Here is an 18,755-nt window from a genome sequence, read left to right on the forward strand (position 1 = left end):
GAGAAACCCACCCATGCTGGGGTCTGGGGTTGGCCCAGCTTACAGAAAGGCTCTGCTCGCCGGTCCTGGTCCTAGGGTATACGTACCTGTCTCCATCCCGGATCTGCCGGAACTGCTTCCCCAGAAGGCAGGCCAAGAGAGACCCCACCCGGCCTCCCTCTACCATGGGCTCAGCAACGGCTCCCACCCAGACATCGATGTTGTCAGGGGTCTTGTAGAGATCCAGTAGCTTCTTAGCCAGCATCTTGTTCTTCAACACGGTGCCCAGCTCCTTCAGTGTCTTGGGCTGGGAGAGACCACAGAAGCCTCTCCAGGAGTTGTACCCTAGGATGGGGAGGCCGAGGCTGTATCACCCCAGGGGCTTCCTGCAGACACCCCTTCTTGGAGACATAACCTCTCTAGTGTCATCAGCCCCAGCAAGTCTGGGCTCCTCGCCTTTGAGGATGAAGGAGGCTTTGGGATGATCCACAGTTTAAGCTTTGGATACTTTCATCTCCTGAGGCTGACAGGACGGGTCCAGCCACCATTCTAAGCCTGGCATCAAGACTAGACACTAAAATACAGATGAGGAGTGACTGCCCAGGGTGGTACAACCAGTGAATGGCACAGCTGGGCAGTGAACTCAGGCAGCCTGGGTCTAATACTCCTCTAGTACATTACCTTTCATGGGCACCAAGGAAAGGCCCAACCATTATTTGCTTCTTTCTACTCTCCTTTAAGTGATCTTTTTTTTGGTGGTGGTAGTGGTGGTGGTGAGGATCATTAAAATGGTTTTACAAGCGGTTGGCTAATTGCTTTTCCATTGAGGTGTTTGAAGGTAGGACCAGGCATGTTCTCTTGCCTCTGCTCTAGGAAAACTGGAAGATTCCATTTCACTGATGAGCAGGATGGCTTATGGCAACCAGGCTCCTTGCCTTCTATTTGAGAACTGAGCCTCAAGACTGCAACCGAAAGAGAGAGTCCCCAGGAGCCCCCAAAGTAGCTGAAAGCTCCCTGGGACCAGGTTCGTCCCAGCCACGTACCAGGCAGCCCATGGTCCCGGCCTCGCTGTATGTTGATGGCGGCAAGGTCAAAGCCATGGGTCTGGTGAGTTGGCTGGAAGAGCTTGTTGCGCAGTTCTCCTGTCATCATTTTATTCTGCTCCATCAGCTTGGACTTCTTGGCCAGCAGCCCCCGCACCAGAGGGTCAATGCCACCTGTAGGGGCCACCCAGAGGCCATCGTGGGAATGGGAACATCTTGCACCGTTGGCCCCTCCCGCCACCTGACATTGTCTTTCAGGTGAAAGTCAGGATAGGGCCAGGAGAGAAGGGTAGACAGTAGCCTTCACAGGGGGTGCTCGGCAGGCAGAGGGCAGCCCAGCTCTCTGGGAGGGACGCTCATGGGATGATGTTACAAACATAAGCTTCAGGATTTTCTCCAAGCTGTAGTGCGTGGAGTTAGGTCCTTCTCCTCCCTGATGTTCTTCTGAAAGAACGTTGCCACAGGAGAGAGAGGCAGCATCATTCTAGGAAATGGCTCTGACTTGTCAGGCCTTAAGTAAATCAGGTCTCCACAGAGCCCAGCCCGGGGATGAAGGAGAATTGAATCCAACTTCTGGCACCTAATGGAGGTGCCAGAAAGGAGCAATCTTATTTGCCAAGCCCATGAGTCCTTTCTACAAGGGTGGCAGCAGTCTAGAGAAGGGAGTAGGTCATCCTAGGCATGTTAGAAGCCGGAAGGAAGGAAGGAGGGAAGGAAGGAAGGAGGGAAGGAAGGAAGGAAGGAAGGGCCAATTTTCACTGACCACTTTCTGTGTGTCAGAAACCCTTGCAGGATGCTTGATACAGGTATCTCATCTAACTCATGTAGATATCCTAGTGAGCTAGGGAAGTGGGTTAAGTACGTGGCTGCTAACTGAAAGGCTGCCAGTTTGGGAGAAGGATGAAGCCATTTGCTTCTGTAAAGAATTACAACGTCAGAAACACTATGGAGTAGTTCTACTCTGCTCTATGTGAATTGGTGGGTTTGGGTTTAGTGAGATAAGTACTTTTATTGTCCCCATTTTACAGATAAGCCTCAGAGGGATGAATTCACTCGGGCAGGGTCACATGAGAAATCGGGAGTCTGAGTTCCAAGCGGGCTGGACAGTGGGAGGGCCGGCTGACAGCGCATGCCTCCCGGGACATACCGTCTTTGACTATCCTCCAGGTGTTGAAGAAGAGCGTGTGCAGGGGGAGGTCTGGCTCTGGGCCCCACGGCTGGTAGTTCTCATCCAGGCGGGACACTGTGGAGGGGATCTCTAAGTGGCCGAAGCGGAAGGCAAAGGTGAAGACGTTGGAAATCCGGGGATCCACAGATTCGCTGTAGCCTTGATAAGGGGGGATCTTTTTCTGCATCTCGTCACCTAGCACAATGGGCAGGTAGTCCCTAAAGGTGACAATCTGGAAGGAGAAATATGACTTAAATCTCTGCAGAGGGAGGCTGGCCCGGAGCTGTGGCCAAGAGCTTGCCGGAGTAGTCCGAAACCAAGGACAGCAAGTGGCTCACCTACGTGCCTCATCCCCCTCTGGATGACCGCGGCAGACATTGCTAATCCATCATGACATCCTTCCTGCTGACCCACATGACTTTTCTCAACATAGGTGTGATTTGGACTTGGCAGCTGAGGTGCATTCTCTTTGCCATCTTTGTTCTACATTTAGGCCTTAATGCTAAAGGGGCAGTCCTGATGTGCCCCTTTAACTAAAGGATGTCATGTTATTCCGATTCAGGTTTATTGTATAGCTACCGCAACCACACAGTGTGGTAATGTAGGAAGAATAAGCACACAGATTAATGGAATTGAATAAATAGTCCCCAGTAGACTCACACAAATATGCCCAATTAAGTTTTGGCTAAGGAGCGAGAGTGCTTCGATGCAGGAGGGACAAGCATTTCCATAAGGGATACTGATGCAATTGGGGGCCGTCCGTCGAGAAAACAAAAACCTAGACCTAAACCTCATCCTTTATGCAAAGATAAACTCAATATAAAGGACAACATTCTAAAGCGTCCAGGGAAAGGAGACAGTATTTGGGATCTAGGACTAAGCAAAGGGTTCTGAAACACACACTGTGAAAGGAAATGCTCATCAAAATTAAAATTTCATGAAAACACTTATCCTGCTACAGGTCCTGTTAAGGGACTGGAAAGAAAAAGCCAGAGTGGGAGAGACTACTTTCCAAGGACACACCTGACAAAGCACTCGTGTCTAGACTATAGGAAGAACTCTCACAACTAGTGTGTTCTTAAAACTCCAGCTCGGAGCAGGCAAAGGTCTCCACAGGTGTTTCTTGGATGAAAACATGCGGATGGCAAAGAAGCACATGGAAAGATGCCAATCATTCTTCCCCACTACAGGAGTCAGATGAAAATCACAAGGCGAGACCACTGCACACCTCCCTACCAGCCCAGCTGAAATGAACAGCAGTGGTGACACGGAGGGTGCAGAGGAAGGGGAGCCCTGGGACACTGCTGGGGGAGGGGGTGAAAACGCGTGGCAGTCCCTCACACTGATCACGGGGCGCACTCGTGGGCGCAGACCCCAGAGACGAGGAAAGGCGCTTCCATGCAGATGTGTCCCCAAACGGGATCGCAGCTCGATTCAAATGAGCCCCAACCTAGACACCACCTGGTGAACCAAACTGTGGGCTATCCACATGCACGACAACAAGGGACGAACTCCTGACACATGCAGCCGTGGGGGTGAGCTTCAAGGAGGGTACGCTGAATGGAATCTTAAAACACCTCGAAAGGATGCACACTGCATGGCTCTGTGCATTTTGTAAAACACAGAAGCTGCCCAGATGGAGCAATGCCACTCGTCTGTCCCACGTGGAGTGGCCACGACTTAGTAGCGACTCGCTGGCAGTGGGTGGCTTCGGGTGGTGGCCAGGGGTGAGGGGTGAGGAGTTGCGTGCAGACGTCCTGTGGGGATGGTGTGGGCGAATGCCTTCACTGTGACGGTGGCCACATGAAGCAGCGTGTGACAAAACTAGACACTCACACACACAAACGATTGCATGCATGACTGGTGAACTCTGCCTCATTATGGTTTGTGTTGATGTCAGTTTTCTGCTTTGATGGCATCCCCGAGTTCCGTAAGATTGGGGAGGGCTGAATGAAAGGGGCATGGGACCTCTCGGTACGATTTCAGGGTCGCTTCCTGTGACTCTAGAGTAATTTCAAAATAAAAGCTTGAAGAACATGTGCATGGCTAATACTAACATGTCCACCTTTCCAAATCTCTTCCGGTCAATCCGTCAATCAACAGCATCCACTGAGTACTGCATCTGCCCGTGACATGTGGCTCAGGCGGAGAGAGTCATAAAGAATAGAGTCCCATCAGAACAACTGGTATGTGTCAGTCCCAGGAGTGATGGAGCCTCCAGGCCTGGGGATAGGACCAGGGCGGCCACACCCATGCACCCAACTCACTAGCACCTCTCTGGTGCCCCCGCCCCCCCCACCCAGGCATTCATGTAAGGACCGGAAAGCTCCAGAGGGGACAGGATGGAGGGCTCCAATGGGAGGGAGGCAGCAGAGGGGGAAATGGAGGCGTGGCAAACAGAGGAGGAAGCAGAGGGCTGAGCTGGAGCAGGGAGGCAGGCTGGGTGTGACGTGGGGCTCCGCCCCTCCTGACCTGCACGAAGGCTCCCAGGATTTTCCGGGTTTCTTGGAAGAGCACCTCTCCGTCCCAGGAAGGGTTGATTCTCTTCAGCTCTTGGGCCAGCCTGTTGTGCTCCCGGAGGAAGAGGGTGTGAGACACAGCCAGCAGGGTCTGCTCCGAGGCGCGAGAATCTCCTAGAAGCCCGGGAGGCAGGCAGGTTGGCTCTCCCTGAGCAGGCAGCACAAGGAATAATGGTGCCCCAGGGACCCTCCCTCCAGTTGATTTAGGGGCGTTACGGGGAGTTTAAGAGGGATGGGCTGGGATGGGGAACTAGAGGGTGGAATGCCCGCTCTGCCACCTCTGGACGGTGATCTTGAGCAAGTTACTTGGGCAACCTTATTTACGAGCCTTCGGGAGCCTCTCTGGGAGCGTGGGGGTACCAGGCTTATCTCACAGGATTGTAGTCACAGTGACACATACTATCAACCATCCTCCCACTGCCTTCTAAGAATGGTGCAGGCAGATGTTTTGTATCATCAAGTTGATTCTGAAGCCCAGTCCCTGCTCCATAGAATTTCCTGCGCTACGGGGTTGGAGCTGCCGCCGGTCCCTCAGTAGCCTAACACTGAGTCTTTGTGCCACCAACGCTCCTTTCGCAAATAAAGAAAGGGCTCTTTATCCTGTTAGAAAGAACCCTCTGGGTATAGTGGGTTCCACGTTGGACTGCTAACCCAAAGGCTGGCAGTTCAAATCCACAGCTGCTCCACAGGAGGGGAAAAGAGGCTTCCCAAAAGAGGCAAGTCTACTCTGTCCTGTGGGTGGCTGTGGGGTTTTATTTTGTTGAGCAACTTTGGAGATTTTGAGGGTGCAGTTTTGAGGACAGGCTCCTCAGGGGGCCACCAGCCCCCTCCAGAATAGGGAGAGAAGACTCTGGAGCTGGGGGGCTATCTGGGAGGGAGGGGAAGAGAAGACGGAGGGCAGGAGAGAACCCCTAAAATGACGGGAGACTCGTGTTTCACAAGATGACCTCTTCCTGTCCCTCTGCTCATCAGACCCTCTGCTAACGTCACAGACGCTGTAGCTTAGTGGGTATTTCCGGGAAGTGGAGCAAGGGCTGGGCTGGGTTCTGGGTCCGGATTGGGAAGAGGTGGGTGGGGACAGAGTTCCAGGGATCTACTGAGAGATATTGGCTCAGGGGCCAGCCTCCTGCTATGTCGGGTGGGGCTTTTGTTTTGGTTTGAGGAGAGAAGGTTCCTAGAAGCCAGGGCAGGGGTGGAGAGTTGGGGGTGCGGGGTGGGAGGCATGAGTCCCTGGAAGGAACAGCATTGAAAGTAGAACTCTGGTGGTCCACCAAATGGAGGGGGCTTTGTACCAAGTTTCTTAAAGTCTTGAAACAACACATTCCTCTTAATCTGGAAATTTCACCTCTGGGAAATTAGGTTGAGAAATTCATTAAAATATAGTAGAATCCTGGTACTAGACCACATCAGTACTCAATATAATTGGATTTCAACTTGAAATGCTGAGGAGATTTTTCATCGGCGCTCCAACAAAACGTCGGACTGTGACCTGACGCGCGTGATTGTTGTAAACAAAAGCAGCTCGTGTTTCGGTCACTCGGTGCTAATTGGTGACATTTCTGTGTAATGTTGTGTATAAAAGGCCAAGGTTAGGGTAAAATTTGGTGGTTGAGAACGGATTAATCCATTTTCAGTTATTTCTTAGAGGAAAATTTGATTCGGAACTCGATGCTCCTTCTAGAACGGATTAGCGTCGAGGTCCGGGGTTCTACTGTGTACAAGAAGGATGTTCATCTACATGAGAAAAACAAAACCAAACCTGGAAAAATCCAGAAATAGCCTGCTGTGTGTCTGTGAGTTGATTCTGACTCATTGACAGCGGTCATCTTTGTGGAAGCAGAATGCTACATCTTTCTTCCGTGGGCTCAAACTGCCCGGTTTGAGGTGAGCAGCCGAGAGCTTAATCAATGCACTGTCAGGGCTTCTTAGAAATAGCCACCGTGTCCCCAAAGAGGGCTGACACAACAGAGCATGACAAAACAAGCGTGCTTCGTGCTTCGTGGCAAGATGGCATGAATGGGGAGTGGCATTTGTCCCTGAACTTTTTGAAGTTCCCTCACCTACGCCGTGACAAGCCACTCTGTGGACGAACAGTGAATGAGCCGGGCACTAGAAAGTGAAGGTCTGGCCAGAGAGCATGGTTTATAGTATGATTGCAAGATGTCAAAAGACAAAGTGGAGAAGGATAGCTATGACAGAAAACAATACTGGGAAGATACTGTTATGGGTTGAATTCTGTCCTCCAAAATATGCATGTCAAATCAAAAATACGTGCTGTAAACACCTGTAGCTGGAGCCCTGGTTTCGGGGTGGGTCTCCCACTGGGCTGCTAACTGGGAGGCAGTTCCAGCAGGGGCTGCTCCTCAGGAGAAAGAGGAGGCTGGCGGTAAAGCCTGGGGACCTCACAGGGGCAGTTCTGCATTGTCTCAGAGGGCACCAGGAGCAGGCACCACCTTGAGAGCCGTGAGTTTGGTTTGGTTACACAGATGGTTGACATCCTGTGTGGGCACTGGCTTCCCCCGCTTTGTTAATAAGGCCATGTAGGTGCAGGATCTGTTTTGAATCAGATCAGGCACGGACGAGCGAGCAGAGATGGGAGAGGACAGATGCCGAGCCACATGAAGCTCTCTCTCCAAGGAACCAAGGGGCAGAAACTGGAACAGAGTAGACAGAGAGACAGGTGTCCTCCAGAGCCGGCATCCCGATGTCAGACTTCTCTCAGACTTCTCGCCTCGGGGACCGTGAGAAACACGGCCTGTCTGCGAAGGCCGCCCACTGGTCATCATGCTGCTACTGCAGCGCTCGAGAGCCAAGCTCTCGATCGGCATCACAGGCGGGTGGGAAATTGTGTACACTTTTTAAGCTTACGTCTATTTTGGTACATTTCTGGAGCTCCCTGATTTGCCACTGAACAATGATGTTGTACAGTAAACATGTTTTTCTTAATTCTGTCTTCATCTGGGCCCCTCTGCTAGCCCTGGGCCGGTGCCAGGGAGCGCGGTGCTTTGGTACACATTCTCCCCAAAAGAGGACGACAAGGAGCAATGGCGAAGACCCCCTGGACGTTGCCTGGTGGCCGTGTGCAGTGCTTAGTCTCCCTCTGTGCTCAGTCCCCAGGGAAGTCCCCTTGTCCGTGGACACCCCCTCTAGTCCCCACTGAGACTCACCTGCCAGGAAGCAGGGCACTCTGGCGGTGGTGTTGATGAATTCGCAGGGGCTTGGCTTCTTGCTGTCGAAGGGCAGATAGGGCAGCCCGTGGTCGGAGAACTCCTGGTTGACAGCCAGGAGGCCCAGTGGGCTGCTGAGGTTGAGGAGGCGTCTGGCCAGACTGGGCTCTGACCCATACACAAGGCTGGCGTCCAGGAAGGAGGTGAGCGCGTTGATCTGCTCTCGGGTCAAGGACTCGTAGGGTGGCGTGGGGCAGACAAACCCAGCTCGAAAGAACGGCATGCACTTCCCTTGGGTCTTCACCTTGGGGTCCTCGGGTGGGAACTGTGGAGAGGGGGGTGGTGACTGGGCAGGGGTCACACAGCTGGGCCCTGGGGACCTTTCTCTAGTGGAATCTGGATGCAGATGGCAAAGATGCCAACTGACCCTGGCACCTCTTGTTGACATCACACACCCAGTGTCACAAAACCCTGGGGTTCATCCCACCTCACTGTGTCCGAGAGCTGAGGGGGCTGTTAGCCTTACACTCCTTGGGCTCCGAAATTTGGGTGAGGTGGAACCTGAGATCCCTGGATAGGGAAGGTGGGCACGAGATGAGGAAGGGTTTGGCTAATGACTACCACTACTAAAACCCCACTGCCCTTAGTGGATCCCGACACACAGGGTTTCCGGGACTAAGTCTTTTTTCCTTCTTTTCTTTCAGAAACATGGACAGCACTGACAGTCAGTGCTCCTGGCCCAGGATCCAGCGCTTTAGATTTGTCTTCGCTCTCTCCCTTTAAAAAAGCCACTTTATTGGGGCTCGTGCAGCTCTCATCACAACCCATCCCTCCATCCATCGTTGTCAAGCACATCTGTGCATATGTGGCCATCATCATTCTCAAAACATTTGCTTTCTACTTGAGCCCTTGGGATCAGTTCATTTTTTTCCTCCTTCCCCCATGAACCCTTAATTTTTTTCATGTCTTACACAGACCACTGTCTCCCTTTACCCACTTTTCTGTTGTCCAAGGCTAAATTTTAATGAGAGTGGACAGTCTCATCTTTCTCCAGGGGAGCAGTCGGTGGATTTGAACTGTCAGCCATGTGGTTAGCAGCCCAGCTCCTATAGTGCTAATGATCACACTCACTCACTGCCAGGAAGTCACTTCTGACTCCCAGCGACCCTTTAGGACAGAGTAGAACTGCCCCTTTGGGTTTTTGAGACTTCAAAAAAAATTTTTTTTTCAGCTTGGCAATAGAAACTTTATTACTTTTTATAACAGCGTGTTATGCTTTCTTGCCAGTTGCCTTTGGGGCAGGTGTTTTCTGGGCTGGAGCTTTCTGGGCTTTCTGAGGCCCAGCCTTCTGACCTGCAGCTTTCTCCTTCTGGGCGGGAGCCTTCTCTTTTTGAGCAGGAGCTTTCTCCTTCTGGGCGGGAGCCTTCTTGCTGGCGGGCGGTGGCGGCAGCAGCCCCCTTCTTAGCTGGAACCTTCGCCCTAGCTGCTCCCTTTGCAGCACTTGCTTTTCTGGGAGAAGCCTTCAGGAGAGCCGCCCTTTGAAGCTTCTTAACTTCATACTTTATTAGCCAGCTCCTCATTTTCTTTGCCTTCATGACTTTAAAACGATCAACATCTGTCATCTTGGCTTTCTTTTCTCTGGCTTCAATCTTTTTGGCCCATTTTGTGGCTGCCCATTTTGTACTGATATCCGCCTTCTGCCAGGCTTGTCGGACAGACTTCTGTCGGGCACCGTGTGGGAACTTGAGGATGCATTTGAAAGGCATGAGCCTGCCTCCTTACTTGAGTGCAAGGGCCATCAACCAAAGCCCGGGTCTGATCAGTTTCCTGGCATGAGGTCCAAAGGAGATGCAGGCCACCCGGCCAACCTCCACGAAGCGCCTGAACACCATCTTGGCAGCGTTCGGCGAGAAGGAGACTTTTAAATTTTTATGGGGGCAGGCGGCTTCCCTGTTCTCCCACCAGCGGCTGGTGGATTCGAACCGCTGACCTTACGGTTAGCAGCTCACCACACCACCAGGGCTCCTTGTGCTAATGATAGCTACTGTTTATTTATTTGGAACCTCCTGTGCCATGCATTATGCAACTTTACCTCACAAAACCTTGCAAAGAAGACAGCTGCATCCCATTTTACAGGTGAGAAGACTAAAGTCCAGAGGGGTCGAGTCACCTGCCCAAGGATTTATAAACGTAGGACTCGGATCCAGATCGGCCTCCCTCTCCACCCCATGTTCCTTGCACCACGGTTCGCAGCCTTGGCTTGTTTGAAGGAATAAGTAAGTGGCTCTCCAATGGTAATATCCACAAAGAAGAACAGGACTATCTCAAAGTCCTCCCCCTTTCTGCTAGATATTCCCGGAAATCCCTGCCGGCTCCCTCTGACTCATCCGGGCAGTGCCAGCTCCTTCTGGGAACAGTCTCCCCTGGCCCCAGGATGGCGCAGAACATCTCAGCACAAATGTTATGGCACATGAGCCAAATCTCCTAGGGACCCTGGGAAAGCGTAGGCTCTGTTTCTGAACGTCTGGGTGGGACAACCATTTTGCATTTCTAATAAGCCACTAGTCAGTGGTTCTCAACCTTCCTAAGGCTGCCACCCTTTAATACAGTTCCTCATGTGGTGGTGACCCCCCACCATAAACTTATTTTTGTTGCTACTTCATAACTGTCATTTTGCTACTGCTACGAATTGGGCAACCCCTGTGAAAGGGTTGTGTGACCCACAAAAGGGTCGAGACCCACAGGTTGAGAACCGCTGCACTAGGTGAAGACCACCCTCCCCGAGCTTCCTGATTTCCTCATCAGGGGCTTGTTCATTTCTCTCTGGCCCCTCGTCCAGGGGCATGAGCTGTGTGTTAGTCACCTCTAAACGTGCAGTGTTCAGTGCACTGCCTGCCGAGGCTAGTGACAAAGTCTGTTACTGAACACACGGGTGAGTGCATGAGTGGCTGGGCCAGGCTTGGGGATTCTGGCTGACAGCGGTCTATGTCCGCTCCGTCGGGGCGGGCAAGGGGCAAACCGCAGGGACCTACCATGATGGGGAAGCAGTTGCCCCCCTGGATACAGTATTTGTCACACTGGGCTTTAGAGGACTCGCTGCTCCCCAGCTCCGTGTCGGGGGCGAAGTCCAGGTCGTGGTCCACAATCTGACCCCACTGCATGAAGAGCAGGGATGTGCGCTGGTCCAGGACCCCCTCCTCATTCAGGTAGCCGAGAATCTGGTTGGACACCTCTCGGGCCTGTAAGGAGAGAGAAGTGGAGGGGGAGGGTGGGTGGGCTGGAGGAAGAGGTGCTCTGGGCATTCGGGCTCCACTGCAATTTACTGAGTACCAGCCACCTGGCAGGCACATTGGACTCCCCAGTGGGTGGCATTACTCCCATTTTATGGACGTAAGACTGAGGGCAAGGGGTCCCGAAACTCGGAAGGGACAGCAGTAGGGTCGAAACCAGGTCTGTATAGCTTCTGAGGCCAGAGCTCCGTCCACCCCGCAGAGGGAAAGCAAAGGCAGGCTGCCTTAGGAGCCAGTGCCAAGGAGGCACCCGGTGTCCAGAGAGGAAAAGGGGCCCTTTGGGCAGGAGCTGCCAACTCAGATGAGGCCAATGGACGGGACCTCCAGACCAACAACAGCTGAAGGACCCCGGGGGCTGGGGCAGGGGCAGCGCAAGCAGGAGGCGGGGCTAGGCGGCCATCTGTCTGGGGACTCCAGGGTATCTGGGGACGCGACCACCAGCCCGGCTGGACTCCGGGCTCCGGGCTCTGGTGCCTTCTAGCGGCACTTTGGGGAACCGCTCCTGAGAGCGGGTCCACGGGAATGGGGGGTCGCGGGGGCTGGGGCGCGCCTCCCCGGCCCCGTGCTGCCGTCCCGCGTGGGGGGCGCAGTGCCCCCGCCGGCCATCCCCACGACGCGGGCCTCGCCCAGCCTCTCACCTGCGGCACCGGGAAGCCGCGGCGCGTCTTCCCCGGCGTCCACCCAAAGGGCAGGGAGAACTCGTCTTCGTACTCGGCGGGCAGCCAGCGCGCCAGCGCCCGGTTGGCGGCTCCCAGCGCCGGCTTCCTCCTGAAACCCGGCGGGACCAGTCCTCAGCCCCTGCCGCCTGCCCCCGGGGAGCAGGCGCCCCTCAAACGTGGGTTTTTCTGCATCACCCTGGCCCACTGGGGACAGGTGGGGTGCGGTGGTCGCACGGGAGCCTCCTGGAGCCGCCCGAAAGGTCTGGAGGGTGGGGACTCGGGGTGGGGCAGGTTCCCGCCCAGCAGACTCCGAGGGGTCCCCAAATCCAGGAGGGCCGGGCAGTGAGCGTTCAGCCTGCAAATAGCCAGTGGTGAAGCGCCTGGCTGGGCTGCGCAGCGGGGTGAGCCTGGTGGTCCTGGCGGGGTCAACCCCACCCCCACCCCCAGCCCAGTCACCTGTTGTTACAGTCTCCGGTAATGGTGCGGTACGGGCTGTTCTGGTCACATTTCGGCACCGGGCCAGGGACCCCGCAGCCCACTTCACGGGAGAGGACGGCCCAGTCTGTGAAACGCAAGGGTCCCCACAGGGGCTCCGCTCATTCCTCCGTCTGCAGAGAAGGCTGGGGGCACGCTGATGGGCTGACAGTGTTTCAGGCCCTCTTGACCCAGAACCCCTTGGGCAAGCCCATCTCCTGCAAACCAGTCCTAGGAAATGACCCCTGGCACAGGGGGCTTAACTGCCCTCTGCCCACTTGTGAGCCGTGGCCCTGCGGTTTGGGAAGCAGACCTAGTGTTAGTTGACTCTGGGGTCTTCCTACAGGTGGGGGTGTACAAAGAATACTCGCGCCCCCCACTGGGAGCTTGCATGGTGACCTTGCCGATCTGAGTTCCTGCCTCTGGGTTTGGAGGGGCTCGGACCCCATCAGCCAGGCGCACTGCAGAAGGGACCTGTCCATCGGTTTCCGCCAAGGGGACGGCCAAGTATGGCGCAGAGCTGGGCCCAGGACACAGGGCAGCTCTTTCTTGTGTGTTTGTGTTCCGTTGTCTCTGGCCAGGGAGGGCCCGGTAGGTTTTCTGTACCTGTGACGTTGGCCCAGGACACGTCCTGCCTCAGTCTCTTTAAGGACTCCTCCCACACCTGCCCGTTGCGGATGGCCGTGCGGGTACACCCTTTAGCGTGCTTGAGATATTCTATGAGTTCCCGACTGGTGGGAGACTCGGTGCTCATGGAAGTCTTCAGCCTGCAATCGAGAGCAATGGGGGTGTCAGGATGGCAACCCCCCAAGTGCCGAGCCTGTCCCCGAGGGTGGGGCTGGGGTTGTGGGCAGCACATGAAGACAGGCATTCCTTAAGCTCCCAGAACCTTGTCTTCATCTATTTCCTGCTTCCTGGGAAATCTCTTCTGGGAAGAGGAAGCGACAGTGTGTCTCTCAGCTTTGCCGGGCACTGTCCTGAGGGCAGTCAGGTGGATGGGCACCAGGGGGTCCTGAACCTACATCAGAGCTGCAGCTGGGCTGGCTCGGTCAGAACCAACCGGGACAACTTCACAAGCACACGGTTCCCAGGGCTTTACTGAGTCAGAGCTGACCCAGCTGGCTTCTCCTCAAGTCCCGTGGGCTGATGATTAGAAGAAGAAAGGCCTGTGAGCCTTCTGCCCAGATGAGGTACCACTGGGGCCTGGGCGGGGCGTCCCGCCGATTGCCCAGCCGGCCTGGGGCAAGAGCGCTAGCTTGTTTCTTAATCCTCCACCTGTGACATGAGAAGCCAAGCCCCTCTGCCAAGAAGGGTGAGACCCCGCAGCAGTGGCCGCCAGCACGGCACTGCCCCTCCACGCGAACGCTCCGCCTCCTCACCGCGCCCCAATCTCCTCAATGTGCGATAAGGAGGTTGGGCACAGCGGGTTAACCGCTCAGCTGCTAACCAAAAGGTTGCCCGTTCAAACCCTCCGGCTTCTCCACAAGAACAAGATGTAAGGATCGGCAGCCACAGAGATTGAGAGCCCTGGAAACCCGGTGGGCCAGTCCCACTGGACCCTGTAGCCTTGCTGGGCTGAATGAACTCCAGAGCAGCCAGTCTGGGAACTGGGGAGCAGACAAGCTGGGCTGGGCTCTTAACTCTGGGCAAGTTGCTCAACCTCTGTTCCCCAGTGTCCTTCTTCGTCAAATAGGAGAACGATGGGAATCATGCTCTCTGATCATTTAATTACCTTAAAGAAAAAGAAACCTGTTCTGTCTGGTTTGACCCAATACTTTTTTTTTGCAGGTTGAACCGTGGCCCCCTAAAATATGATCTGGAATCCCAACCCCTGTCCCTGTGGGCGTAACCCTGTTTGGAAAGAGGGTTTCATCGTCACGTTGGACCCGTGTGGAACATGCCCGGAACCTGTTTGTTTCGACGATAGAGGAGGGGCAGATGAGGCATAGAAATGAGCACACAGGGGCAGCTGGACTGCCAAGATTGCCAAAAGGCCGCGGGGGCTCCCCCCACATCCCTCCAACAGGGGGAGAGAAATGCCCGGAATTTGGACTTCCAGACCCCGAAACCACGGGGAAGTGAGTTCCTGCCACCGCTTGTGTCCTCCTGTGGGGGCAGCAGGGGGAAACCAAGACACAGGGCAGCCAGGGGTGTCTCGGGTACAGCCAACACGCGCGTGCTAGCAGCAGCAAGGTCTGGAAGCAGCTGATGCAACCTCCCCCCACGCTGAACACAGGAGGTGAGTCGCAGGGTTTCCCCAGAGCAATCTGAGAGATCTCCTGCAGAGCTTCTGGGTCCCCTCCCTCCTTCCATCCTAGCCTCTTGGGGTTCCTCGCCTACACACTGGCTCACCAGGGACTCCCCTCCTGCTTGGTATCAGGGCTGGGCTCCACTGGAGCAGGGACCCCTTGTCCTTCCCTACTGCCTCCACCCCAGGCCAAGTCACCCCAGCCCCAAGCCTGGGCCACCCCGTAGCCTCTTCCTGGGTTCACTGCTTCTACTCCCGTCTCCCTCCCATTCCTTCTCCACACAGAGGCGGGTGAATTTGTAAAATGGAAATCATACTGCCAAGGCCCATGTTAGAGCTGTGTTGGGAGCTTCCCCTTTGTTTGCAGAGCACCACACCTCTTTCTTGCCTCGGGGCTTGGCCATTGCAGTTCCTGTCCCTGGAATGCCACCTGCTCCTGAATGCTGCCCCCCCCCACTGGCCCCCAGTCCTTCCAGACATCTGGCCTACTGTGTGCCTGTGCTCCGGCAGGCTCTCTCTTTCTGTTATCAGCCCAACGCTTAACCACTGCGCCACCAGAGCGCTGAGGGAGAAGATGAGGCTTCATTCTCCTAGCGAGAATCACAGCCTGGGAAACCCACGGGGCAGTTCGACCGTGTCCTGTAGGGTCACCGTGAGTCCGATGGACTTGCTGGCAGTAAGCAGCTAGAGCAGTGTACCTGTCGTGTCTTCATGGCCAGTGGCTGGATTGTTTGCCCGTGGACTGCGTGACTCGTTCTGTCCCTATGAGGTCCCTAAATCCAAGACCTAAACCGTGGACATCAGTAGCCCACATTCCAAAGGCCAAGGAGGTGGGTGAACATTGATCTTGTGACTTTTATTCACCCTGTACCTGGGGACTACAAAAACATTGCAGGGAAGTGGGGAGAGTAGATTGCCACCTGGGGATCGTTGCTGAGATGTTGGACCTCCCTCGACCACCACTGGGCCTCCCCTTCACCTTCATGTCAGCGGGAAGAACCTCAGAGGGCCGACCCCTGAGAAGGAGGGTGTGGCCTGTGGCCTGGAGTCTTGATGGAGTTTGAAAACCCAAACAGCCCCATGACCATTGAGTTGGTTCCAACTCACAGAGATGCTGTAGGACAAGGTAGAGCTGCCCCATAGGGTTTGCACTTGGCGGCTCACCAGAAGGTCGCCTGTTCAAACTGGCCAGGGGCAGTCGGCTTCTGTCAAGATGCCAACCTTGGAAAGAAACCCTATGGGGCAGTTCGACTTGGCCCTATAGGGTCATTATGAGTGGGAATCAATAGCAGTAGGCTTTAGTGACTCCGTTCATTAGTTGAGTGTCTGAAGACCATCTTCCAGGTGGCCCTGAGACTCTGGAATGAACCACCTGAGGAACTTGCCCCCATGCAGACGTTCAGGAGTTTAGGAGTTGTGGGCTATTGCTCTTACATGCTGCGTACTTTAGAGGGCATGGAAGAGCAAGTTATGTCACTGCTTTGAAGCACTGGCTCGTCAGGGGTGGCCTAGCAGCACTTGTCATGCCCGAGGAGCCTGTGAAGCTTGTGTGTGTGTGTGTGTTTTGTTCACATACCTGGTTCTGGAATCCAGGAAGGCCTTGTTAACTTGGACCTTGGCCTGTTTTACAGCATCAGAGATGGCGGCAGCTACGGTGGCCTGTGCTTGGAGTGGGAGAAGCGGGAAGCAGGGTGTCAGATCCCATGCCTTGGCGAGGCCTGGGGCTACTCCCTCCCCTCAAATCTGAGAAGGCAGAGGACAAAAGTGAGGACACTTCCACAAGAGTTCCAGCGCTCTAGGAGAGACGTGCAGACTCGCCAGGGGCCCAGTGTCCAAATGGCTCCTGCAGGAGTCCACGGAGGTACCCAGGGATGGTCTGAGAGTGTGACCACTCACGCTGGCTGGCCCCTGGGGGATGGTCCCACGGATCATTAGCCCAGCAGAGGGCTTCTCTAGCCAAGGCCCCAAATAACTGACCTGATGCGAGGGTAGAGGTGGAACTCCTTGTTACACTCACACTGGGCGTGGGGCGTGGGGGGAGGGGCGGGATGCCTGCTCTGAACAAGGGGAATGTGGGGGATGAAAAATACTAAAATTTCATGTTCATGGGAACCTCAGAAGATGATCCCATTTGCATCTTTGCAGATGTAATTACTTAAGACGAGGTCACACTGGATTAGCCCAGAGTTCATTCTGATTCTTAGTGATCCTCTAGGACAGAGTGGAACGGCTCCTTATGGTTTCCCAGGCTTGGTAAATGTTCACTCCCAAATCTTTCCATTAGCAGCCCCTGTGCCACCAGGGTGCCTTTACTGGGTCAGGGGTTGGGGAAACTCTCAATTCAGGGACTAGTGGCTTTCTCAGACACACAGACGAGAAGGCCACGCGAAGGCTAAGGCAGGGCCTGGAGTGGCACAGCTTCAAGCCAAGGATTGCTGGGAGCCACCAGAAGCTGAGAGGAAGGATTCTCCCCTCGGGCTTTTAGAGAGAAGGGCCCTGTCGAGACTTGAATGTTGGATTCCTGGTCTCCTGAACCATGAGAAAATCCATTTGGGTTGGTTCAGCCACCCACCGTGTGGTACTTTGTTAAGGCAGCCCAGCAGATACTTACCACGTGCGGCGGGCACTGCAACCTGGAGCAAGGTCAGAGATGCCAGGAGGGCGGGGAGGTGGAGGAGGACCCTCATGGCTGAAATGAGACCCCAGGTCATAGGTGTGATATGCTGACGCCCCGGGGGCAGGATTGGATCCCACCAAAGTGCTGGTAATTCAGGGAAACTCAGTGAATCCCAAGCACCCTGAGAGCAGGAGAGGGAAGAGTAAGCTAAAGAAGGCTCCCCCTTCCTGCGGTGCACAGGAAGAGATGTGAGTGGGGGTGATGGGTGGGGGAAGCCACAGGTTTTGGTCAGGCTACACTGGTGCTAATTCTGCACTTCTCTGACTAGCTCCACGACCTTGCCCAGCTGACGGAGCCTCCCTGGGCCACTCACCCACTGAGCGAAGAGCTCAGACCAAGTGATTCATGAGGTCAGATTCTCTGTGACTTCCTGTGACTCTTGAAATCCCATAGCTGCTCATACTATCACCAACCCTGAACTTGTCTTTGGGTCCCCTTCCTCCTTCCACGGAGGGACCCAGTGCTCTTTGGGAGCGTATGACAAAGCTCAGAGTGACCCTGAGCCCTGAGCGATGACCCAGGCTACTGGAGAGATTCCTGCCTTGATAGTAACCCTTAACCAGGAGGTTCACCTCTGGGCCCAGATCCCCCGGACTAGAATCCAGCAGCTTTGTTGACAAGAGGCTTTGGGACTTTGAGTGTCCTTTGCACTTGGTGGAGTCAATCCGAATGTCTTTCATGGAAACTCTAGGATGCCCGTCCCAGCCCCCACCTCTACCTAAAGATCCCCTGAGAGAAATCAGTTTCCATTCTGCACCTGGGCACACTTTTCATGCTTGCCTGGCGTGGGAGAGGACGCCAAGGTGGAATCCTGCCCCAGGTCCCGGCTGACTTTGCAGGTCCTGGGGTGGCATACATGATTCGAGCTCAGTTACCTAATGAAAGGTTGGCAGCTTGCATTCGCCCAGCGGCTGCAAACGCAGAGAGCTGTGTGTGCTGGTGGTGGGCAGGGGACAACACCCGGAGGAGGGCCTGGCCACCCACCTCTACAGCATTCCTTACAGCCAAGGAAACCACAGGGGCTAGAGTGCCACCCAGTCAAGACACACATGGAGTCACCCTGGGTCACAATTGACCATTGATGGCCACGGTTTTTGGTTTTGGGGGAGGGGGTTTCTTTGGCTGACTTTCCTAGTGAGGGGTGGGGAAGGACATGGAACAGGAGGGGCCGTCACAGAGGGCAGAAGAAGCATCCCTGAGGTTGGGATATTTACACACATGCAGATTATCACGCTCAGTGCAGACACCGTGCCCCAAGCTCTGCCCAAACTTTCCTAATGAGGTACTGGAAGTGGGATGCAGATCTGAGCTCCGCGGCTGAGCCCCGACCACCATCCAATGCCAGACAGAACGGAGAGGCCGTGTGATAGATCTCACGCTGGCCTCCAGCACACCGCCCAGAGCCCGAGGCTTCCTATCTTCCTCCTACCTGCCATGTCATCCAGACCCCTGGCATCTCCTCCAGTTTACACACACACACACACACACACACACACACACCCCTTCTTCACAATGAATGTGCTCTTACACC

At 54.9% G+C, this 18,755-nt stretch overlaps 1 protein-coding gene and 1 pseudogene across 1 annotated transcript in view; both read right to left on the reverse strand.

The window, feature by feature from the left end:
* Positions 1 to 17,234, reverse strand: part of LPO (lactoperoxidase) — an 18,104-nt gene extending 870 nt beyond the window's left edge. Inside the window, exons 1-11 of the mRNA XM_004707381.1 lie at positions 17,159 to 17,234; positions 16,124 to 16,211; positions 12,906 to 13,066; positions 12,282 to 12,387; positions 11,805 to 11,934; positions 10,909 to 11,115; positions 7,877 to 8,201; positions 4,663 to 4,823; positions 2,170 to 2,422; positions 1,023 to 1,196; positions 87 to 324 (exon numbers count right to left, since the gene is read on the reverse strand). Of these exons, the coding sequence (XP_004707438.1) occupies positions 87 to 324; positions 1,023 to 1,196; positions 2,170 to 2,422; positions 4,663 to 4,823; positions 7,877 to 8,201; positions 10,909 to 11,115; positions 11,805 to 11,934; positions 12,282 to 12,387; positions 12,906 to 13,066; positions 16,124 to 16,211; positions 17,159 to 17,234 (1,919 nt within the window). The remainder of the gene's footprint in view (positions 1 to 86; positions 325 to 1,022; positions 1,197 to 2,169; positions 2,423 to 4,662; positions 4,824 to 7,876; positions 8,202 to 10,908; positions 11,116 to 11,804; positions 11,935 to 12,281; positions 12,388 to 12,905; positions 13,067 to 16,123; positions 16,212 to 17,158) is intronic.
* On the reverse strand, positions 9,120 to 9,768 carry LOC101661640 (annotated as a pseudogene).
* Positions 17,235 to 18,755: the final 1,521 nt, after the last annotated feature.

The sequence above is a fragment of the Echinops telfairi genome, unplaced genomic scaffold (genome assembly GCF_000313985.2).
Source record: "Echinops telfairi isolate 266 unplaced genomic scaffold, ASM31398v2 ScPeMD7_7458;HRSCAF=8496, whole genome shotgun sequence".
Lineage (NCBI taxonomy): Eukaryota > Metazoa > Chordata > Mammalia > Afrosoricida > Tenrecidae > Echinops > Echinops telfairi.